General features: G+C 43.3%; 1 protein-coding gene across 5 annotated transcripts in view; it reads left to right on the top strand.

Moving 5' to 3' along the window:
• Positions 1–25446, top strand: part of HDAC9 (histone deacetylase 9) — a 484232-nt gene that overhangs the window by 316689 nt on the left and 142097 nt on the right. For all 5 annotated transcript variants that reach the window (XM_082193889.1, XM_082193888.1, XM_082193887.1 and 2 more), the window contains one exon: positions 24458–24635. In XM_082193889.1, the coding sequence (XP_082050015.1) occupies positions 24458–24635 (178 nt within the window). The remainder of the gene's footprint in view (positions 1–24457; positions 24636–25446) is intronic.

Below are 25446 nucleotides of genomic sequence, written 5' to 3'. Positions count from 1 at the left end.
AGTTTCAAAACATTCTATACTGTTTGTGACAGAATTCCCTAAGATTAAATTTTTAATGATGATAATAATAATAACAGTAGAAAGAAAGCGTCGTGCATTTTGGTAAACACCTGGACTGATATATGAGCTTCTCTTTGTATAATGCCCAGTTCATAGCAAGAACGTTCCAAAAATTGCTTCTACACAGTCTCCCACATCGCAGCAAGCTGGTATTGAAAATGGATTGAATGTACTGAAAAACAGATACAGGAAAGGATAGAAACCCATCCCTGGCTTTATTAATTTATTTATTTTCAAAAAAACCCCACCAATTTCAAGATGTGTGCAGTTTCCCTGCACAACCATTTCATGCTTAAACGAAACCTACAAATGGGCTTTACTAGTTCACCCACTGCTGACTTTCCTACCAGCCCATGCATATGTGGGTCACTTCAGAGACACTCCAGCGTGAATTGCAAATGCCTCTTGTACCATGAAACGAAAACACCCGTGTATTGACTTAAATGCTTACACACACGCATGAGTTGAGTTTTATGTGCAAATAGGGCCCGTATAACTAGGGGTGGTGAGACAAAAGCAGTGCTATTATCCCCCTTGTGAGAAGGAGGCGCAGCCAAATGTACAACAAATTTTTGGGACGGGGTGACTCTTAAACTGACTCTGCCCTCCTCTTTCAAGAAGTGTTTTCTGAAAGAGAAGGAAATACAGTGGTACCTCAGGTTAAGTACTTAATTTGTTCCGGAGGTCCGTACTTAACCTGAAACTGTTCTTAAGCTGAAGCACCCCTTTAGCTAATGGGGCCTCCTGCTTCTGCTGTGCTGCCAGAGCATGATTTCTGTTCTCATCCTGAAGCAAAATTCTTAACCTGAAGCAATATTTCCGGGTTAGCAGAGTCTGTAACCTGAAGCGTATGTAACCTGAGGTACCACTGTACCTGAAAGTACCTTCAGAACTACTGGAAGTGTTCCGAGGTTTGCACATGTCAGTAGCAGCCCCGTGCTAAGTACATCTTACTTAGGAGCAGGACCCATTCATTTCAGTACTTCCAAGAAACTCTATTCAATTGCTTTTTCTTGCATGTCAGTCGGTTCAGGCATTAAAAACATACTGGCTAGGTGCAGCAAGCAGCATAATATAGGGTTATGTTATTTTTTCCATGGGCTATTAATATCTTGTTACTGTGGGACTCTGCTGGTTGGTGGTTTCTGGTTTGTGGTATTTGGCTTCAAGGTAAAAGGGATGAGGGAAAAAACTTAAGACCACCTCCAATATGAATATTTACCTCCAACTGCTACTTAACATAAATTACCATTCGTTATTTCCATACTTACATTTCGACAGAGAGGGAGCTTTTGATGTCTTCCCAGCCAAATGGTGTGCAGATCTTCAGCAGCATGCAGTGCGCTCCCTGAGACCCTCATTAATTCCAACACACATGTTAAATGCTCAACATCCTATACACTGGGGCTTGTGCAATATTAACAATGACAATGTGTAAGGGCCGTGGTGATGTCTCCAAGCAGGTCCACGAGACCATAGGAATAAATGGTGAGGCACTGAACCAAGTGTGTTCCCTCAGGGCTCTGCCTCGTAACATTTCGTTTCCATCCCAGCTTTTTCTGATGGGCTGCAGCACGCCCTGGGCACACATGTGTGTGGTGGACAGCTTTCTGACTTGTTGTAATGAATCCAGCCCCATTCTGAATAAAGTGACGCAGTTTCTACTTTGCAGCTGGTGGGGAACCAACATAGCCTAGCAAACAGGTTGACACAATAGGGCTGGGAGATATATTGATATATCATCCAACACTGATTTGTAGTCCATATCATGATATCGGTTTCATAATTTTTGACCTGGCAATATGTTGCAAATCATGGTGTGCGTGGATGTGCTATGCAAAAATCACAATGTGGGGAAAACTGTGAAGCCAGCCAATGCTTCTCTCGATTCCTGCAGCCTCTGTTAACTCTGCTGGCTCAACTCTTCCCTGCTTCCTGCAGGGTGCAGCGAATCACAAGAGCAGGCGCCAGCAAAAATCACCATGCCAGGGGGGGGGGACCGCGAAGCCAGCCAGTGCCTCTACATAGCTCCATCCTCCGTCATGATATATCAATGTATTGATATATCACAATGTATAGTTGCACTGTGTGTGCGCGCACACTCAGGCAGGCAGGGGCACCAGAGTCACTGTGTGTGTGTGTGTGTGTGTGTGTGTGTGTGTGTGTAAATATATATGGCCTGTAAATCGTATCAGCCACACTGGCTCTCACTGTCCCTTGGATCAATATCAGGTGCTGATCCTCTTTTTATCCAATGTGCAAAGATGTCTGGGCCTGATAGAGCAGATCACAAAGCACAAACTTCTCTGCTAACTCACAAGAGAGCCTTTCCTCTGTGGGTCTTAGACGGGCAAGGATTCTTATGTCCTGTTCACAGGCACATTCAGTCCTGATATAGAAAATGCATTGATTTTTTAAATTTATGAATTGCCCATTAGTATCATTTCTTTACCCAAGGATCCTTCTGAAAATCAAAGCAACTGAGCCACAGTTCTTAAATCTGACATCTGCCTTCTTAAGTAGAGAGAGAATATCTATTTATGCAGGGAGAAGAAAAAAGCTTGGACCCGCACATTCCTCATGTGCCAAACATTTTGTTAAAAGAGAAATATAAATAAGAGAGCTGACTCTAAGGGCTCTACATAGCTGTCCTAAAACTAGTCATCATGCAGATTTGGCAAACCCATGCCCAAGCAGCTACAAAATATATATTTCCAAAGAATCTGCAAATTTAAGGCCTTTTCTTATAGACATGGTTTGCCACATGAAACCTGTATATGGGAGGCGACATACGCAAATTGTACATGTGGGGTTTTTTTTAAGTGCACACGCAGCAAGATTGCCATCCACCTGCTCATAAATCTTGGCTGCATGCATTCTGATTTGTTTTCTTAAACTGCATCCAGATAATTAGTATACTGGGCTAGTAATCACCATCAGAAAATACAAAAAGTTTTGCTGGATCAGGCCAATAGCTCATCTAGTCACAGAATCATAGAACTGCATAGTGTCCTATAGTCTGGTGGCTTTCAACCAGTGCGCCTTAAAGGGTGGCCAGGGGGTGCCACAGGCAACACTGGCCTCTGTCCCTCTTTCCTTCCCTTCCTCCTCTGAAGCCCTTTTGCATCTCTGCCCCAAAGGCTTGAGTAGCTGTTTGTTGCTGCAGCCTTGGCTACAAGCTCCCCAGGCAAATGGCTCCTCTGGGACTGGCCAGGGGTTGCTTCCCAGGCCCCTGTGGGGCAGTGTGATGAGGCACCTCTCTTTGGGGCACGGGGGGGGGGCAGCTCAGAGACTGGGGTAGGTGGCAGAAGTGGCTGCCCAGAAGACTCCCAAGGATATGGGAGAGGAGAGAAGGCTGAGGGAACACTCCACAAGGGTGTTTGAAAAAGGGTGAGAAGCTGCCAGCTCTGCAGGCAAGGGGTGATGTAACTGGTCCCTGAGCCCCACAGGGGTGCCGCAGAAAGAATGTAGTTGGTCAAGGGAGGCATGGACCCAAAAAGGTTGAAAACCTCTGATCTAGTCCAAAGCCCTGCAATGCAGGAATACGCAGCTGTCCCACACAGGAATTGAACTTGCAACCTTGGCATTATCAGCACCACGCTGTAACCAACTGAGCTATCCAACATCCTGTTCTCACAATGGCCAACCAGATGCCTGTAGGAAGCCCACAAGCAGGACATGAGTGCAACAGTGCTGTCCTTACTTGAGATTCACAGCAACTGGTGTTGAGAGGCAATGTGCTTCTGGCAGTGGAGATAGAAAATAGTTGTTGTGGCTACTAGCCACTGGTAGCTTTAATTTCTTCTTCTTCCTCCTCCTCCTCCTCCTCCTCCATCACCATCTTTCTTTTGTGAGTGGTATATTGTGCAAATAGAATAACGACAGTTCTGCATATGCCGAATTCAGTGGTATGGAGGCGGGAACCTAAGCAAGCTCTGCATCCAACTGCCAGAAATTATTCATTGCCCGTCATCTCTTGAGCACATCTTTGCTGTCGAGAGGCCTAGAAACTTGCTTTTTAAGAAAAAGCGAACATCAAGATGTTTAGGAAGTTGAACTCTGAACCTAATATTACATTTGGTGGGTTTTCTTTCTCTTGACGAAACCCATGCAGACCTGCTCTTGGTAGCTGAGGTGAAGTTCTGTGCCAAGAAGCAGCTGTTGTGAGCAGAGAGAGGGAAAGAAAAGAGGCAACCATTATAATGGAGATTTAATAGATTTGGATTAATAGACAAGATGCAGGCAGAAAAGTTAACCTAAGGACCTACAAAGGAGAGGAGGGAAATCCAGGAGATTCTTTGGAATTCTCTTTCTATGTAGGTTGTTTGATAATTGTTCGTAAATTTCAAAATCTGAAAAACTAAACAAAATAAAGGAAAAGAAAAAGAAGAGCAGCAACCACAAAGAGGATGATCATGCGCTCCCAGCCCCAGTCCTGGTTAACTGAATGCAAATATATACACCCTGAACTGTTGGGTATAAAGGAAAATACATTTATGAATTAGGGTTATGAGACTTGGGCCAATGCTCCTCACGGAATGGAAGCTTCTGAAACCATGAGATGCATTTTGAAACAAAAACAGCCAAGGAATGGATTATCTCATTTCTTTCTTCTGTGGTGTCCCAAAGGATAAGGCTAGGCACAGCATCCCGTCATGTCCAGCAGGTGTTGCTGTAAGAGCAGCAGAGTCCTGCAGCCTCTTCCAAGAGCATCAAATTCAATCACAGCCTGGGACTCCCAGTTCCACTATAAAATGCAGGCATCTCACTTGGCAATGCAAGAGGCTACTGCTGTGCTACTGGAGTGACCCTACTTCTCAGGCGCACAGTGCCAAAAAGCTTGCAGCAGACAAAAGAGAGAGAGAGGAGAAAAAGAAGAAGTGAAATTGATGGCCATGAAAGAGCCTTTAGGTTTGGGACTCCTTAACATCCTCCTGGCCTTTTGAAAACACACCCCGGCCCAAAAACAAAAAAATGCAGCATGGGTCAAGAGAACGGGATGATGCACCACTGTGCTTCTCCACCACCCCATGCAAAATCAAAAGCGTCATTAAATAGTTTTAAAATGCAAATTTGCAGAATGAAATTTCAGAGCCCTGCAAAGCAGCCAATGAAAGCAAGAGCAGCTGGAATGCTGGTGACCGATTACGAGCCCAGCATCCAAGCAAAACATCTTGAATTGCTGGTACAGTAATAAATTACAGTTTTCACTTTCCTATTTTGCAAGTGAAAACAGCACTACATCAAACTCGGAGGAGCGGAGACAAAATGATGACCTTTTCCTTTGGCCTTTCTCGGCTTCTAGATGAGTCGCCGAACTACTGCTCCTTGCTTGCTTTGCACCGAAGAGTTAAATGCAGGCACCGAGTGGACGGAGCCGTGAAATGAGGACCCGGTTGCTGAAGGGAAATGTTCAGGTAGCAATAGATGAAAGCCTAAAAGGCCTATAAGATGGTCTGCTCCAGTGGCTGTCCATTCATTTTCTCCCCAGGATTAATTTGCCCTCTTTAACTATAGTGAGATAAAAGTCTGAGGGCAAGAGGTGGCCCTGGAGTGTTCAAAGGGCAAGAAGTGGCCAAGAGCTGGCTTATCTCAGTCTTCGATTAGCCCGTTTGAGAGCTGATACATGGCAACCTGCTTGATCTAATGAATGAGGGGTTCCTCCAGAGGTGAATGAATGGGAAATGCCGCCTCCCCCAGCCTAGGGAACAAATCAGGACAGCCCTCTTCATAAAAAGGGTATCTACATTCTTTATGGTGACAATGATTTATATTCCGATTTTGTCCTGGACTATCTCTATTTTGATGGACTCCCTTGATCTTGACACAACTAACTTGGTTTTCAGACAGAGGGTGAAACTATAAGATAAAGGAGGAGACACCAGAGAGGTCCTTAGAGTTTATTGTAAACAGAATGTTATCTTCAAAGGCAAAGCATCTTGAAGCGACAATGGACAATTATGCTCCATCACAATGCCTCTGTTCATTTGGTACACCAGGTATGGGGAACCTGGGGCCATCTAGATGATGTTGGAGTCCAAATCCCATCAGCCCCAGCCAGCATGGTCAATGGTCAAGGATGATGGGAGTTGTAGTTCATCAGCTTCTGGGTGGCTGCAAGGTTCTCCATCCCGAAAGTACATATATAGATATTCTCAGGGTTGAGCTCTTCCTGAAATTGCAAGTTACAAGTAACCGGGCTGTGACTCTCAGATAATTTCCAGCCACACCAATATATGCTGGAAGCTACAAGTGAAATAACAAGGCAATAACCCAATGCTTGAAGTTTTCATAAAGCTCAACATTTTCAGGGGGAAGGGATGACAAGATAGGATGAATATGGGCATTGTGCTCTATTTGTAAACTTCCCTGCATTATCTGCCATTGGTTGCTAGACCAAAGGCTGCTTAGTGCTGTGCTAGTAACTCTCTTTCAATCTATTGAAATTGTTCTTACCCCATGAAAGAGGCTTCTGTTTTCCTGCCTCATTTGCAGGGCACTTTAGAATTGCTTTATAATTTTGGTGGGTGTGAAGTTGACCTTACCTTATTGCTGTGAGGCAACTGAGGGTTTTCCTGCAGCCTCCCCAGCAGCCTGCACCTGATCTGGAAAAAAAAACACCACCCATCGAAGGAGTTATCTCATGATGTCTTCCCCTGGGCTGTGACTGAATCATATTTAAACTGAATCAAAGAAAGCCAAAGAGGCTAGCTAGTGAGTGCCTGAGATTGACACACTTACTGGTTTTCTTTAAAAGGAGAAATCCTTGCTTTTACATTTAGAAAGTTTCTGCTCTGATTTCTTAAAAATAAATAAATTAAGACTTCATTTTAAAAACAAACAATTAACAGCTGTCCAGGGTATAACAGGCAGCCTTCTCAGCTTCTCAAAACTTAGATGAAAGCTCAGTCGAGGACATCCATTGGATAGTTCAGAAACAGGGTCACCCAGGAAGGCTGCAGAATGCAGACCACCAGATACATGGTTTGTAGAATGAAGGAAAGGACACTCAAAAACCCTGCCACATCCTAAGAAAGGTAAGCACACATACAAAAACAACCCTGTACCATCTCCCCAATGAGAATTTCACTGGTATCTTCTCCCCCTGTTACTAATTTCCAAATGCCATTACTTGCCTCTTTAACTGATGGATCATCAAAATCTTACATGAACCACATCCATTTCAGGAAGGCGAAGCGGTTCAAGTTGAGTTGTACTGTATCCACAAGTGCCCACACAATGCCCCTTTTGGGGGAGTTCTGCCAGCTGAGCCAACATAGCGCGCCAGCTGAGCTGGGTTGAGGATCTTAAGGCTGGTATATTCTTGGATGTGGGAATTACATGGGCAGAGTCTGAAATCAGCCAGGAACTGCCCAAGTTCCACCTCTTCCAAATGTGCTTGTCCCAGCAGACCTGGGGTTTGGGTTGTACTGAGGTATACAGTTATGGAAGAGAGACAAATATGTTGGAGGAGAAAAAGTATATGAGAATCTGGGCAAATGAGATGTGTAGAAGTTTAGGAAAGATGGGGAAATAATGCAAACCATTGTAACAAGGGTCTCCGTACTCGACTAACACCCTCACCACTTCTCTGGAAGTCTTTCCACAGACTTGAGCAGATGTTTGATCCAATCATGAGGTATATAACTTCAGTATATAACTTTGTGGCAAAGCAAAGCTTGAACATATTAATTAGACTAACATTTATCCTAGTAGTGACCTCTGAGGAATAAGCTTTGTGCAATTAGGCTCTCCACAACGGTTCCTGCCAGATTCTTCCTGTACCCCAGAAGAGCAGCAGCTTCGGAAATGAGAGGAGCATGGCTTGAATATAGACGCAATGCCATTCCTAGCACTTGGGCCCTGAGGGGGGCATCGCTTGCCATCCTGCCAATTACCACAGCCAGGCAAAACTATGTAAAAGGCAGAAAATGTTGCAGGGCACTGATTTTAAAGATCACCAGCAGATCCCAGTGCCCCTTAGAGACAGCCGTTTCCAAAGCAACAGGGATTTCATCTCTATACATTTCCCTTGGCTCCTGGCCAGCATATTTAGTTGCCATCCAAAATAGCCGGGCTGTAGAGCAATGAAAGCGTTTCTGAGTCGCTTTATCATCGGTCTTTCAGTTGATTAAATCAAGCAAACTGAATACATTTCAATATATTTGCATTTTCAGAAACCTCAATGCAGATGCCTTTTTTGAAATATTGTAAGGAATAAGAGATAGTTTAACATCCGAATAAAGAAAAGCTACTTTCTTGGAAGAAGGTTGGGGTTCTAAAAAAAAAAAAAAAAAAAAAAACCCAACAGCATAAATGTGTCTCTAATTCACAGTCCCAGTGATTAAAATTTTACTGTGGTCCAACAGAAATACAGATGGAATGCTATTTACAATAGCTGCAGCAAATGGAAATTTTCCTATTTTGAATCTGCATATCTAGGCACATTCAGGTAGCAACAGTGAAGTAATGATTTGAGTCAGCCCTGCAGGATCATTTCAACAGAAGCCCTAGGAGAAATGGGCATGAACAGCGGTGGAGCAAGCCAATTGGGCACCTGGGGTGGCGTGCGTGCCCTGCACCCAGGGGCGAGGCGAGCTGGGGCAGGACGTTCCAAGGAGTCTGCCTGCCTCCTCCCACTCAGCCGCCCTACAGCTGAGGGGGAAGCGGTGGGCAGACTGTTTGAGGCAGTGCATAGCCTGCGGGCACCAAAGCCACCACGTCACTCCCAGGAGAGACGTGTGGCTCGGGCGCGCTTCAGGCCCCACAGTGAGTGCTGCCTGGCATTTTGTCACCCCCCCTCAGTGGTGACACCCGGGGTGGACCGCCCCACCACCCTCCCCTTCCTCCACCCCTGGGTAGGATAGCAAAGGATGCATATCAGCAACAGCAGACAGCATCACAGTGGGAGAATGCTGGGGAGTACAGCTCTGAGAGCCAATGTGGTGTAGTGGTTAGGAGCGGTGGACTCATAATCTGGTGAACCGGGTTCGCTTCCCCACTCTTCCACATGCAGCTGCTGGGTGACCTTGGACTAGTCACACTCCTCTGAAGTCTCTCAGCCTCACTCACCTCACAGAGTGTTTGTTGTGGGGGAGGAAGGGAAAGGAGAATGTTAGCCGCTTTGAGACTCCTTCGGGTAGTGATAAAGCGGGATATCAAATCCAAACTCCTCCTCTTCTTCTTATTCAGAGCAGGTGTGATAATGTTATCTGCTGGAGTGCCAGGTTTGATGATGATGATAAATATAGCTGCTTTACTCACAAAAGTGATCTGAAGTGCCTTACAAACAACAGAAATATTAAGACCAATTACAATAAACACAACCAATAAAGCCCTAAAAAGCACCAAAGGATGGCCTTTCCTTTCTCTGGCAAGTGAATGAGGTGATAATGAGGTTTTCAAGTTTCTTTGCGTGACACAGTAGTATACAGAAAGCCAGAGAATGAGGAAAAGCAGAATACACCTTTCCTTTCCTCCAGTGTGCTACCAGTATAAATGATAGCATTTCTTCAAAAGATTGTTTGAATTTCTTGTTGAAAGTTAAAGGTTGGCTGAAAATCATTTGTTAAAACTCAGTGGGTTTTACAAGTTGAAACTATTTTATGGAGATATCTTATTTTTAAAAAATTCCATTATGGGTCACTGTGTGTGTGTGTGTGTGTGTGTGTGTGTTTGCTTGTGTGGTTGCATGCAATGCATCCTTTAGTCTAGAACAATGGACCATAGTGGCATCTTAAAGGAGCTTTTGAATATTCATGGACTGAGAGGAGCTTCCATTTGGGAGAAAATATGAAGATTAAAATATAATAAAGTATGTGAGGGAGAAGATAGCAACGGTACACCATTCTATAAGATTACTCTTTCCAAATTGCAGGAACTCCGAAACAGCAATTTGCTATTACAGCCGTTTGCAACAGAATGTCAATGTTGCACTCTAACACAGTTTTTTTCCAAATCACATGCTTTGTGAATCTTGCAAAGCGTCAGCTCATGATCTTCCTGCTGGCTACTGGCCTGTCCAAATGCTGCAAAATTGGTACGTTAAGGGCCTGGATATCTTGCTGCGCAGATTATGATGGATGGATATATACGTAGGCAGGAAGAGAAGGCCCTAGACATGTTACCAAGGTTTGTAATTACCAGGTTTGGCGCATGGATTTGCCCAGCTCCTAATGCTTGGCTGCGTTATGAATTGAACCTTATTTTTGGCCCGGAATGTCTTCTCTGGTTCAGAATGGAAAATCAAATGCACCAAGCATCTTCAATCTTAGCCCTTTTCTCCTGGTGAAGCTCTTGCTGATTGCAGTGAAATGACGAGGCTTTTATTTATTTACCATTCAAGCATTCAAACAGAAACATAGACATTTCCTTAAAGCTAACCCCTTACTCATAATAAAACTCTTGCTGTGTGCTGCAATTGTGAACTATATGACCGGATTACCCAACAAAAACTCCTTTGCTTGTGAGAACCTACTCTCTAGAGGGCCAGCTCCCTAATTTGTACATGGTTGTCGCCCTGATCCAAAATCTTTCTTATTTCATGGTATATTTTTTTTTGTAGAGGTGGGGTTGCATTTCCAAGTGGCCCTAATACACAAGGGCTACTTGGAAGTGGTGCCCGCCCTGTGGAATGCCCTCCTATCAAATGTCAAGGAAATAAACAACTATCTGACTTTTAGAAGACATCTGAAGGCAGCCCTGTTTAGGGAAGTTTTTAATGTTTGATGTTTTATTATGTTTTTTTAAAGATTCTGTTGGGAGCCACTGAGAGTGGCTGGGGAAACCCAGTCAGATGGGTGGGGTACAAATAAATTATTATTATTATTATTATTATTATTATTATTATTATTATTATTATTATGAGTTGCAGAGTTTTTGCACACATGTGCACACTCACGCATGCACACACATTGCTGCAGGAATGAGGCAGTCTGGACATGAAAGGTTTAAAAAACTCAGGAGCCTGGGCAATGTTGGCAAGTGTCTCTTTTGTTAGGAAACTTACAGGCGATTTGTCTCCATGGGAAATCATGGTCAGACATCTTTCTTATGTCTTCTGAATGGGACAAAAGCAACAATGCCCACCTTCACTTTCAACTAAGGATGAGATCATGTAGGTATCTGTGAATGAAACAAAGAGGGCAGGCGACAGCTTTTAAATGGGATTAAGACAAATGAGAAAGAGGCAGAGAGCTGAATTTAGGCTCTGTAAACTAACAGCATTTTGAGGTGCTGGCTGATTCTCTCTGGACATGGCCTTGCTGTCATCATCTCCTAAACCTAACCTTAAAGTGTAGGCTGGGATCATTTGCTCTTTGTCTTTGGGCATTGGAAGGTAAGGAGATTCTTCCAGGGTGGGTGGGTGTTTCTGTCTATTAAGTTATGCTTCAAAAGGGATAAGCCATTAAAAGCCAACCTACTCACTTCCACATTACGATTGTCCCATTGAATAGTCTAGCTGTTATTTTGTGTGTTCACATACAATACATATACAGACATTTTTATTTTTATTTTTTAAATGCCACTGCATGTATGCCTTCCCCTTGTTTCTTTTTGAACAGCCAAAGTAACTAGATAGGGGCTTATTTGCCCCCAAGTTGCAAGTATCCTATGAAAATTCCTTCGTCTCGATGCTCTTTAAAAATGCACGGCTTCGGAAAATTAAATTACAAAAAATTTATCTGTTTGGGATCAGTCTTGTTTCCTCTTTCCCTTTGTGTTTACTTTCCTGCAGTAGCTCACATCAAAATGTTTTCTGGAATGCCAGGGCTAAATAAGTTATGCTTAACTCAATATCTAATACAAATAGCTTCTGGGAAGCCTTCGCCACACCATCATAGAAGCTGCATTTTCTTTTAATAGCTCACCACACTTTGCTGATCTAGTATTTCTCTAATCACCAATCTTGAGGTGCCTTCCTGACCTTGCCGCTCTCTGCCCAAATAACTGTGTGGGTATCAAAGGTCCATGTCATTGCAAGAGTGAATGGCTTTCATTTCCCCCCTTCTCGAAACTTCCGGTCCCTGGCATCTGCAAAGAATTATTCCAATGAGGGTTTTTGCTGCCTTGCGGCGAGTGCCCTGTAGTGGCCTGTTGGTTGGATGGAGGCAGCCCTTGCCAAAACAGTTCTTGTGGTCAGCAAATAGATAGACGCTGCTGCTGTGTTTTGAGCGTGGAAGAGGCTGGTTTGCTTACTTAAGCAATTCTCTTTTGGCTTTCAGTTGTCTTGATGGCATCACAGTGTTTGGGGTGATGGCAGGATAGAAGTTCCTTTGTTTTTCCCGCCCTGGAGAAGGAATAAATATCCTCCCCTCCTCCCATCGTCTTCTAAGTCCGTCAGTTGCATCACAGCAAAGCAACAGAGAGACAGCTCAGTGGAAAGATTTCACCATTTGTGTAGCAAGTTGATCTTTTGGCAGGATGCCTATGGAAGCATTCTTCAGAGTTTTGTTATAAAATACACAGAAGCTCCAAAAAGCTGGGCACTGATGAATGTGTCTAACTGCATGTTAAATATAATATATTAAAAATTGCACAATAACTTTCCAAGAGCAGAAGGGAGCAAGCAAATTAGCTGGTGGGGTGGGAGGGGGGGAAGTTGAATGTCTTCCATTTCAGGCAGCCAAATGTTTTGAAATATGTGGGTTTAAAAAAAATATCTATATGCAAAAATAAAGCTTGGGTATCGGAAAATCTCCGCATCCATACAAAGTTAAAAGGAGAATTTCCAAGTCTGATAAAAACAGACCGTAATTACATTACAGGCTCGATCATCTGCAGGGCTTTTGCCAAGTTTACATTCAAATATGTTTTGAGACCAGAGGCTCTTAACCTTCTGCTGCGTCCACATCCTTGTGCTTCATGCTAATTAAATTTAGAATAAATACCACTCTCCATCATTCTCTTAATCTACTAACACAGATTAGAATCCCCACTCTGCCCATAAGCATTCCTTGAAGGGATTGGAATAAATCCATCCCATTAAACCAGCAGGGAGGATAAACTGGTGTTAACAGATAGCTAATCCATGTCTTGACCTTGAAAAGAATTGTTAGATGTAGTGCTGGTGATGGATGTGTTCTGAGTCTAGCCAGTATGTCAAAGCCCATGGAACTAGTCCATCTGAGGAAAGGAAGAACTCTGGAATGAACTAGTAAGGTTGGCTGTTGCAGAGCATGGGATCAAATAATGCAGATGGGCAGGCTGTCAGCAATAAAATTATTTTTAAATTATTAAATTATTGTTATTAAGCTTTCCAAGTGCATGTTTGCTTTCTGAAGCATCACATTCAGTGCCTGCTATTTCTCATGTTCCATCTATAGGAACCTGGAACCTTGTTTGGTACTTATTCAGACACCAATTGGAGAATATGCATGGGTGGCAGCTATTAACCCCTTAATGCCTCCATTTTCCTTTCTAGAATCTCCTCCCTTTCTTCCATTGCTGTACATCCTGCTGAGAATTTGTATCTTCCTCTCATGCATCTAAACGCAACCCAAAGGGGTGTAACTCCAAACATTGTGGTCCGGAATGAGGACTTATCCATTCACAGAAGAAGGGTGAATATAGCTGCTTTCTAGAAAAGTTATGTTCAAGGGATGGAGGGTGATTGTGTTTGGCCCACATTTTATTGCAACCTGACCTAATGTGCACCTCTGAGACTAATGTGCAGATCAGAAGAGAATTAGCTTCCAGGATTCACACTTCTCTGAATTTTGCAATACAATTCTTGGCTCTATAAGCATGCCAAAATGCATGGAAAGGGGTGTGTTTGGGGGTAAAATAGTTTTGGAATTGCATTTACAGTGGTAATCGGGTTACATACACTTCAGGTTACAGACTCCACTAACCTAGAAATAGTACCTCAGGTTAAGAACTTTGCTTCAGGGTGAGAACAGAAATTGTGTGGCGGCGCTGCTGTAGCAAGAGGCCCCATTAGCTAAAGTGGTGCTACAGGTTGAGAACAGTTTCAGGTTAAGAACTGACCTCTGGAATGAATTAAGTACGTAACCAGAGGTACCACTGTATTGGGATAAAATGTGAATTTAAATAGGTATCTTGTGGAAAAGTACATATGTGGGTATGCATTTTAAAACACACATTTAAGTACATATTTAAATAAGAATGTTGTATGGTTTTTCTTTTCTTTAGAAATATGCAGATTAATGTGGGAATGGAATTTAGGAACAAACACATGTGAAATTGACGCAGCCCAGAAAGAGAGTGCTCCATCCATCCCTACCAGGATCTGAGGCAGGAAGGGGCCTTTCCCATCTTAGCTGGAGTTGTCAGGGACTGAGTGAGCTCAGGAACATCTCGGCTTCATACAAAGCATGTGGTTTCCCACAGAGCTATGCTCAAACAGCAGCTGACTGGCATCTTAAGGCTTCCAGTTAATTTGGGGAAAGTATGTAAGTCCTCGTGTTGTAGAGAAAAAGTTTCTGGGAAATATCTGGTCTGCATCTATTGCCGTCTCCGCTTCTAAAACATTTCGGCTGGGTTTTAAGAGTCTAGAAGCCACTCTTTTATATTCCTTTGCTTTTACTGCCCTTGTGTCCTGATATCCGCACACTTCCCTTTCTACAGGATGTGGCTTTTTCTAATCACAGAAGATGAGACATATTCTTCATTAAGTCACACCGGTCCCATGAATAGGCAGATCTCTAGCTAGCAGCCAGAGTTACCGTATTTTTTCGTCTATAAGACGGCCCCATGTATAAGACCCCCCCCCCCAATTCTTGGAGACTTAGATTTAAGAAAATGGGGAGAGATGGCCCTGTGTATAAGACACTGCCTAATTTTTGACATTATTTTTAGGGGGGAAACTAATCTTATACACAGAAAAAAGGGTAATTACCTGAAAGGAAATTGCCTGCAGTAACATCTGTGCTGGTTTTGTGATCTCCATCATAAAGCAAAAATGGAGAACTTGTGATGACTCTGAACTGCAAATCTCATAATCTCTGACTATTGGTTACACTGGCTGGGGCTGATGGGAGTTGGAGTCCAACAAGAGCAGTGCCAAAAGTGTTCTTTCCCTAGTGTTCTTTGATCCAACTGAGTCCAACAGAATCACAGGCACTGCAGTTTTAATTATGACTTAATTAAAATTAAATTAATTACAGTAAAATCGCGTATATTTGAAACACCATTGAAAAAGCCTGCAGACACCCCATTCTGCCCCCTTCCTGCTCTGTTCTGCCATTTTTGTGACATTTTCAGGTTACTTCAAGTTTTGGTGTGATGGGTGTGCCTGAAACGATCACTGCCTGTCTGGTTTATTTATGAATTTAATTAATTAATTATTTTTAAAAAATTGTTCTGACATTTATTTTTTAAATTGGTTTCTTGGCCAAAACCTCTTCAGGCTCCTAAATATGCCAAGGCCAAAATTCCAACCTCTATTTAAGAACCTGTAAATGTCTGCAAGTTTGCCTCCACTCCTTGTCATTTAACCCACTTCATGCCTCGTCATCTACATGTGTTGCAGTGTACAACTATTTCTGACTAGAGGCTGTCATTCCTGCTTGCTCCACTTGCCAACCCTGCCTGCTCCATTAGTCTTCCCCCACACCTGACCAACCCCCCTCCCTTTACACCTCACTAACTCCCTTGCCTATTCCCCCCACAGCTCACTGCAGGCACATTTATTTGAGGGGGAGGTGCTCCACACAGTGGTTTGCTAAATCTCTGTGAAACACCCCACCTCTGTTAAATGGCCTGCTTGTTGTTCCTCATGCTGCCATTGGCACGGCTGCACACAAACTGCAGAGTGTGACGATAGCATACCGTTTTATTTATATAGGAAGACAAAATAAATGCACTTTAACTCAATAATATTTTTTTAGTCCATATTGTATATTCCTTTTGTAGGGAAGGGGGGATTTTAGAAACAGCACCAGGGCCCTCAGTCCTTTTAATGCCACCTTGACAAAGACGCAACTCTCCTTACCACACAAATGACTTATTGTAAGAGTCCTTCCAAGCTGCAGTCTGCTGGCCATGTAGTCAAGAAAAGCAACCGTTGGGAAGGGCACTTAAGGAGAGGCCAAGGAAAACCAGCTGTTCCTGTCCTGCAGCTGAGCTGTCAACCCCCAAATCTCCTCAACTTCTTTGCCAGCTTGAAATCTGCCCTCTCATTGTTAGCTAGGAAACAAAGTAAAGGAATAAGTCATTCTCTACAACAAATAAACATGAAAACAAACAGAGACCTCACCAGCCCCAGGACTTCCTATTCATTCTTCCATCATCTCTCCATCCATCTTTTCCTCAGCAAAGTCCCTTTTATTAGTACAACAGAGACCACCTGCTTCTGTATCTGCCTGGGTCAAAGGCCACTGCTGTGCTTCTCCCTTTTCCATGCTCAGAATAGAAGGGAAGGAGAAACTGTCCGGCAAAACTCCTGCTGATTTATCTTTCTGTCATCATCTATGGTGAAGGAATTTGCACCACCTAATGATGATGATGATGATGATGCTTTGAGTCTCTGCAGAAATGTGTGCATGGGTTCCTTAAGATCCCAAAAGCCACAGACCACTCAGCCACTCATTTGTACAATAATTCCTATCTTATTCCTGTGATGAGCCCAACCTGGTCTCCAGGCCTTGCTTTGTCCCTCAACTCTGATCTTCTGGAGAACTTCCTGGCTCCCAGTTCCTCTTGTTTGTTTATTTGTTTGTTTGTTTATAATCCTGTATATCAAGGAATGTTATACAACATCCAAAATCGTAATAAAATCAGTAAACACAGCCACAAAACATTATTAAATTGTCAAAACATTATTAAAATTGTCAATAATTGGACCATTGTGCTGATACTCTCTGAAATGTTTGGCTGGGAGGAACTGGCATATGCACTGCACTCAGACTCTGAACCCTGTTTCACCACCACCACCCAAACATTGCAAAGCTCATCTCTTTCAAGGTGCCTTGCATATTGTGCACTTGAACATTTGTGATATAAACCGTTTCTTCTTTTGCAAATGGCTGTGGATGCCTCTGAATGTTTCTGCTGGCATTCATCAGTCCCGTGTGCCAAAAGCCAAAAGAATGGAAGGCATGTTGCCAAGATTCATGCCACTCATGCCAGTTGGGAGTTAGTGGTTGAACGAGCTGGTGAGACATACATGATGAATGTACAGAATGCCAAGGGTCTTCACTGAAAGATGCATTGCAAGGAATAGCAATTCCTCTTCAGAATGACAAAAGAACTACTCGCGGACCGTTCCCTGATTCAACTGCATAACAGACACGCAACACGGATAATCAATCCCAGTGAATCCACCCTTTCCACTCATGGGGATTTTTGTCGACACTGTGTGCCTTGATCAACCACACTGGAAACAGACCCTTAGGCAATTGGCCTGATCTCCTGTCCTTCCCTTAATTTGAGCAGGCAAAGGCCCGGGGACTGCAATCAGGAATGCTGGCGATTCTCAAAGACACCGGGCTGCATAATTAGCTACAAGGTCAACCCGGCTTAAATCTCAAAGGAACAAGGTTTTCAAAGTAGCTAATCATCCGTTGCTTCAAACTAGTTCTCCAAAAATTATAGTTGTTCATGATGGGACAAATCTTAAGTCCCTTATTTGTGTCAAGTGGAGAAACCGAGGAGTTTTATGTGCTATATAGCTGAAGATGTTCCTTGCTTGCTGGACCTCTTCAGACAACCCAGGTCTACTTGATCCATGTTATTTGGGAATGGCAAATGTTGAGAAGCATATCTGAATCACATTATGAATACTATTGTGCACTAGTGATAGCCAGGGAGGTAGTTTGCTAGTTAGCAGCTGAGTGGAGAAGGACATCTCTGCAATTTTTGGATAACTATCTTGATCCCTTGAGGCGGAGTAGACAGCACCTCTGCTAGCACTTTGTAGCTACCCTTGCTCATGGCTGTACCAGTGCTTGCATGGTGCTGGTTGAGATACTCCCTGCCTCCATCACCACCCCTGACTCAGATAACAATTCACTCTCCCCGGCAGTTATAGCTAGCAAACTGACTCACCAGCACTTACTGGCTGAGAACGTCTCTGTTATCTTGGAGGATTTAAATGAAGCCAATGACGTTCTACCAGGACATAGGGACCAGCAGGCGCTGTACATAGGAAAGAAAGTGAGGACACTGAAGTAAAAATGTTCCATACAAAAGCAATGCAGGTTGAGGGCAGCATTAGGCTTCTGAGTAACTACTACCAAATGAGGCAACTTAGGAAAATCACCCAGGAGAACATCTCTGGTGTGCTTTTGAAAGTAACTGGTGGCACAAAGCATGTCATGGATAGATCCAGGAAGATTTCCTTTTGCTACAACATGTCGTAAGTCTGTCCCAAACCTACACTGCTCTTGTGCTTTCCATGTTTCCGCATGCAGGAGAACTAAGGGTGAATTTCAATGTTTCTCTTTTTAAAAGGGAACTCTTATTACGAAGGTTGAAATTCAGCTCTCTCTGTGTAGATTTAAACCTGTATCTAGCTAGATAATCAATAGCAATATAGATAAAGCTATAGGAATAAAACTCGAGGCTGTTGAAATACAGAGCTGTCAATAGGAGAGAGTCTAGAGCAATTACAGGGTCTGGGGAACAGAGAGGCTCTGTGGTCAGCCATTTTAGGTCTTGAGTCTATGAACTGGACTCATTATTCTGAATGATATGTATCACTCGGAGGGCACTTGCAAATATCCCACTATGGTGTACCATACATAGCAATTAAACTCCTCATGTGGTAGACGTTCTAGGCATTTTAAATTGCTCCCGCTTTCCTGTCATATGATAAGCAAACATGAGGGGGGCTTGAAAGGGTGAACCATTGATTCACACCCCACACAATGCTCTCTGGTGGTTAAACCACTTTAGGAATCCCAGTTGTGGCTTATATTGCCTAACCACGAATCCGGCATTCATCTTTGACTGTTTCCTCAGCAGCCGTTTAATCAGTTGTGCAGATCCCAGTTTTACCCTCTGGGTACATAACACAGAACAATGAAATATGATAGCAGTCCCAGTGGGTAGTCCCTTCCAGAAGAAGAGTCCTGATGGAGAGGACCAAAGGACCATATTCTCTTCTCACCAGATGCCCATAGGAAGCCCTCAAGCAGCACCTGAGAGCAACAACTTTCTTCCTCCATTGGGGAGGAAAACCTCCCAGCGAGGGGTTTTCAGAGGCATTCTATGGCCATTAAACATTCTTTCAACTATGGAGGGAGTACTTATAACTGCCAGTTTGCACTAATATAAAATGGTTTCATTTTCAAACAAGGCTCTTTCATCAAATAGGACAGCATCTTAAACCTCATCTTTGTTTGAGGCATCTTCAAGCCCGAACAAAAACAATTGCCTTATTTATTTTGAACATAGTCCTCACTCAAATCCTTTTGGGTTGCTTGTTTCATAAGTGGCTCATCTGTTGCTTTTGGGGGTTTTTTTTTTTTGTTAATGCTGTTGTTTTTACAGTGTCTTTGCCTTTTTAATTGTAGATCACTTTGATTTTTCTTTGGAAAAGCAGGGTGCAAATATTTTAATACAGCAAGTAAAAGAGGCATTATTAAAAAGGGCAGCATTCAGAAACTAGTGGGGAAACATTTCAGTCTCCCACGTCACTCCCTTGTTGACCCCAAAGTCTCCAGTAAAGAGAGCTGAAGCTGCTGACCTAGACTGTCTTAGCAAATTTAATTCTGTGCAAGGCAGACTTAACTGGAAAAGCAGATTTAGCTCCACCTACAATCTAAATTAGCATATCATAGCTAAAAAGACACTATCATCACCAATGGCTAGTGTGGTGTATAGATCACTGTTCTTATCTAGTTCTTGTATACTACCTGTGACCCTCTGGGTATTGTTGCAGTTTCTATCATCAAGTTATGGATCAGTGCCAATACAGCAGTGAAAAATCTGTTGGTAGCAAAAAATAAAAATAAAAAAAATGCATGGTTGCCTTTCAGTGAGGTTTTCTTTTTACATATCGAAATGCTGGATAATTTAGTTTGTCACTCATCCCAAATGAGAACTCTCAGGGACAACGGCAGTATTTCATTGAGTGAACACAGGGCCAAGATAATTAGGAATAAAGAGGTGAGCTTCAAGAAGAGTCATCTGTGTAACTTCACTTGCTAAAAGGGAGGGTGGCAGGTAGGAAATCTGCAAAATACCAAGCTTGTCACAAGCCAAGGCCAGCTAAACAGAACAATTAGAATCAACATTTTGCACAATCTGGGATTTAAGGTCTTCATACTCTTACCATGTATAGTTAAAACTTATTTTGGAAAATTAATCACACTCGCATGATCCCTTTCCCATTGAACACGCATGGGCAAGATGGAAGAGCATCTGTAATAATTAGATCTTGTTCCATACCCAAATTTGGTTTTGATAAAGCACAGCACAGATCCCCTCAACAAGTAAATATTGTTGTATGTATGTTATGGTATGTATTTCAGCTTAAAAAAAATAGTAACACCATCAGATGCATGCCTGCTCAGAAGTAAACCCCAGGGAGCTCAACTGATCTTTCTCCTAAGCAAATGTTCATAGGAGTCTAGTTTAACAGCATACTCATGTGAATGTCTACTCAGAAGCATGTCTGGCTGAGTTCAGTCGACTTACTCCTAGGTTAGTGGATAGAGGATTGCAGGTTAATGGTACAATCCTATACAGTCATGCCTTGGTTTTCAAACAGCATAGTTCTCAAATATTTGGGCTTCCGAATGCCGTAAACCCGGAAATGACTGTTCCAGTTTGTGAACTATTTTTGGAAGCTGAATGTCCGACGAACCTTCTGCAGCTTCCGATCAGAAGCTGCACTTTGGTTTTTGAAAGTTTTGGAAGTCGAACGGACTTCTGGAACGGATTCCATTTGACTTCCAAGGTACGACTGTATATGCCTTCTCAGAAAACCCCATTGAGTTAAATGGGAGTTACTCCCTAGTAACTGTCTCCAGGCCTATCCTGACCCCTCCACCACCAGCATATTATAACCAATGTCTAACCACAACCTTACAAGTTGTGACGAATTGCTGAGTAGTAGGCAAAAACCAAATGGCACAGCCAATCACCAAATGGCAAAATTCCTACTAGGCCCCTGTGCCAAGGCAGATGACCCCATGACAGGCAAAGCAAGGTCAACCGGAAAAGAGGGCAGGCGGGCGGGTGATCCGATGCACTCTGCAAAGAGAAAGAGAAACCAGAGCGCACCAATATTTAAAGACTATGGTCCCACCCACCCAATTTGCAACATACAATTTGCCCCAGCAACCCGGTTACCCAATCATGATGCCAGGCAACAACTATTAACCTGCCTGGCAACCAGAGGCCTGGCCCGGTGGCCCACACCGCAACACGTGCTCTCATTTATTGGAGAACACGCTTTTTAAGATAGTGCAGCAGTCATCACACACACACACACACACACACACACACACACGACAAAAGCCAATTTCATAGCATCTTCCTGATGCTCCAAATGGGAGAATTGATTTAATGCTTTGATCGCTCACTAATTTGCATTTGCCTTTGTGGCCAATCACAAGCTAAAGAAACCAAAGAAAGAGAAGGCAGTACCAATAACAGGGAAATAAGTAGGGGGGGATGAAACCCCATGGGGTGCACAAAAATAAATATTTTATTTATTCAAAGTGCACTTTGAATTAAAATTCTTTGGGGGTACTTTGAAAGCATGCCATTATGTGGTGTAATTCTGTTAGGACAACAAGAGAACGCAGCGGCGAGCTTTTAAAATGTGCATTGGGCCAATAAAATGTCTCTTTCCTTGTGCACCCTTGGGATTTCATCTCCCTCCCCGCTCTTTTTCTTTTTCTTTCAAGTCTTGCTAATGCCAGAATATCCATTAACATTTACTGGGGCTTTCCTGTACATCCACATAATTCCACTGGTCTCAGTTGCTATGATTACTTTAAAATGTATTCTGCTTTCCTTGGTCCAAAATCAGTTGGAGACATCAGAAGCTGGAAACTCTGCTGTGCTGCACAGCCTGTAATATAGTATGTGCTAACACAGCCCTAATTTTATTTTCCACATTTTGATCCTCTCATTCTACCTAGCTCAGCAAGTATAGACACCCCCACTCCTCCCTGCCCAACCCGAAATTAACTCACTCTGGCAATGAGTGATCTCACATTAAGTACAGCAATGCCCCAAAGATTCCACTCCCTGAGAAATGGCGAACACATTAAGAGCACCTCCAAAGCTTCCAAGTTCACTTCAGTGGAGTTGCTTTGGGCAGAGATGGCAGTGAGAGAGGGTCAGATGCGTTTAGGGTGGCCCTTTACAGACAGTTCTCTATTGGAAAAGCATTTCTTCGAAAACAAAGCAGAATAAGAAGGGTGAAAAGGAACCTTGAGGTTGGTCATCAACAGTGATCACCCGGTCACAGTCTTCCCCACAATGGTGAGATGTACAGAATTTCTATTTAAATTATAGTGATTCTCAGTTTGCATCTATACACGTTTTGTGCACATCTATGCTCAAGAAAGGTACAAAATTAGCGCTGCAATTCTCAGAGTGGTTAACAGTCAGTCCCTCTTCCTGGGGGACTCTGGGAATTGTGGCGAAGGCAATAAGGGTATCCAAATGACTCTAAGCACCCTTAACAAACTACAGTTCCCAGGATTCTTTGGGAGAAGCCGTTACTCTTTAAAGTGTCAGGATAAGACCTGAGATAGCTCTGTCTCAGGGTCCTGAGTTCATGCCCCACTTTGGACAATTCTATGATTTTTATATATAGTGCAATTGGGGCTTGTGTGTGAAGGACATATTCCCACATTATTAGTGTGTGTGGCTGGATGTGGCTTTTGCAGGGGTGCTGGGTGGAGTTATGAGGAATATTTTGTGTCTTGTATTTCTAGTCATCGGGATTTCCCCCTCCCCAAGCAAAGCATCCCCCCACTTTCAGCTGCCTGTTGTGTAAGCACCCTAATAATTCGGAAAGCCCAAGCGAGGAATTGAATAAGCAGGCCTAAGCACAATGGTATTATTCTCACCCTGTTGAGATAGCATATGATTTATTAGGAGACCACTTTACTGGGTAAAATCATGTGTTCTATTATTCCGAAATAGAGTTTTCCCATGTAAAGTCCTTCAACACAGAAGAGTTGTTTTGTTAAATCCAAATTAGTGTGACAGTTATTAGATGTAAGGCTTGGGTCCCTTTTCACATGGTGAAGGAATTCTTAAATAACTGGGAACGGAGCCAAGGGGTCATTGCTGATGTGGAAATAATACTCCATTCACTTCAATGGGAGACGTAGATCTCAATGAACCTTTCTCTTTCCAAGGATCTGCTCCCTTCATTGAAATATATATGACACCCTGTATGCACAAGAGCTACACATGTGTGTCAAAGCCCACGTGGAGTTCTGCAATGGAGCATCAGAATTGTACTGGAGCATTAGGAAAAGTGATATGAGTCATACCTAAGGGCTGAGTCACTGTGAAAAGAATTTTATTATTTGTTGCTTGAATCAATAAGCATTCTTGAAGCGTCCACCTTATCTGATTATCTTTCTGAAGCTGTATTGGGTGATCTCTTCTGTTTAGATCATGTGGCCTCGTCTGAGATCTTGTTACTGAATCCGTTTCTTTCCAGTCTCTGTATTCCCCTGATGGGAGTTTTCTTCTGCAGCTACCTGGTAGAAGATGCAGAACTTATTCTGGGCCTGGCAGGAGATGCAGCCTCTGACATACCCTTCAACATTTCTCCAATGAAAATAGGGAACCTCCTATTCCAACCTATATAAAAACATAATAAAACATTAAACATTAAAAAACTTCCCTATACAGTGGTACCTCTGGTTACATACGCTTCAGGTTACAGACTCCGCTAACCCAGAAATAGTGCTTCAGGTTAAGAACTTTGCTTCAGGATAAGAACAGAAATAGTGCTCCGGTGGCGCAGCGGCAGCAGGAGGCCCCATTAGCTAAAGTGGTGCTTCAGGTTAAGAACAGTTTCAGGTTAAGAACGGACCTCCGGAATGAATTAAATACTTAACCTGAGGTACCACTGTACAGGGTTACCTTCAGAAGTCTCCTAAAGGCTCTATAGTTACTTATCTCTTTGGCTCGGTGTGTGTGGGGGGGGGGGTTTCCACATAGCTCCATATCCTCCAACATTTCTCCGATGACAATAGAGATATCCTAAGGAAAAGCAGGACATTCTGGGATCAAATCAGAAACTGGGGCGGCTTCTGTAACTTCAGGGCTGTCTCTGGAAAATAGGGGCACTTGGAGAGGTTCAATGTGAACACATTTATTGGGCAGATTTATTGAGTAGCTCTCAGGTGGGCGTTTGCCCACCCTTGTTTACTTTGCCCACATTTCCCTCCAGTCTTCCACTTGATCCCTCCTCACATTTCTTTCCACTGTGCTTCTTTCCTGACAACAGCAGATCCTGGAGCGCCGGCGAATCCAGCAGTTGCAAATGTACCGGGCTCAGATGGCTGCAGTTGGCATGGCGCAATTGGACAGACGCCAGCCCATTGCCAGGACACAGTCTTCCCCAGCGACTCCTGCATTACCTCACCCAGCGGTGGATCAGCCTGTAGCTCATAGCTTCATGACTGGTAGGACTCCCTGAAGGCTCTGCTTAACAGGCGGAGTAAATGCACGCTTCATGTAGGATCAATTGATTTAAATGCCACAAATGCCTTTCGTAGCTGCAGCAATGCACTCATTTCTAACCTCAATCCTACTGGACTTTATGATGCTTTATTGGCTGCCAGTCAACGAGTGCAGCTGATAAGAGATAATATTCACACACTCATAAATTAATACCGTTGACTTGGCTCCATAACTTGAGCAACAGGTGCATTTTGGTTCCCTCCCCAACTCATGTCATTTCCTCCCCCCCCTTTCGTTTCTTTCTCCCTCCCTCCATGTTGCCTCTTTTTTGCCTCTGTTGAGACCACCACCAAGTTGAAACAAGAGCCTTACGGAATTGCATGACTGGGGTATATATAACGCTGAGGCTCATCGTTCGCCTCCAGTAGGAATGCCACTCGCTGATGCAGAAGGTGTTGTTCTTCACTGCGACAAGCAAAGTCACAATCGAGACACAAATGACCTGATCAGTTACGGGGAAGGGATACCTGCTTTCAGCAAAGGCTGATTAGCATGTGCTTATGGTATTTGTAGGTGCTTGCTGGCGCATGTGCTCTTTGAATTACAGAGAGATAAGAAGGGGGCTTCAGGGTTTGCGGGTGGGTTTTCCCTCCCCCCAACGACATCTCACACTCTCCCTTTTATCCAAATGTATCAGAGATTAAAGTCCACTAAGTTTCAGCCATAATAGAAAGTTGATACTTTTGCAAACAAAAAAAGTACAATTTCCATAATGAGGAATGATATTTGAAATGTATTGGGGTTGCATTTGGG

This window comes from Podarcis vaucheri (genome assembly GCF_965113315.1).
Source record: "Podarcis vaucheri genome assembly, chromosome: 12".
NCBI classification, from domain to species: Eukaryota; Metazoa; Chordata; class Lepidosauria; order Squamata; family Lacertidae; genus Podarcis; species Podarcis vaucheri.
Note: the sequence above shows the minus strand (reverse complement) of the source record. Positions and strands in the feature narration are given on the sequence as shown.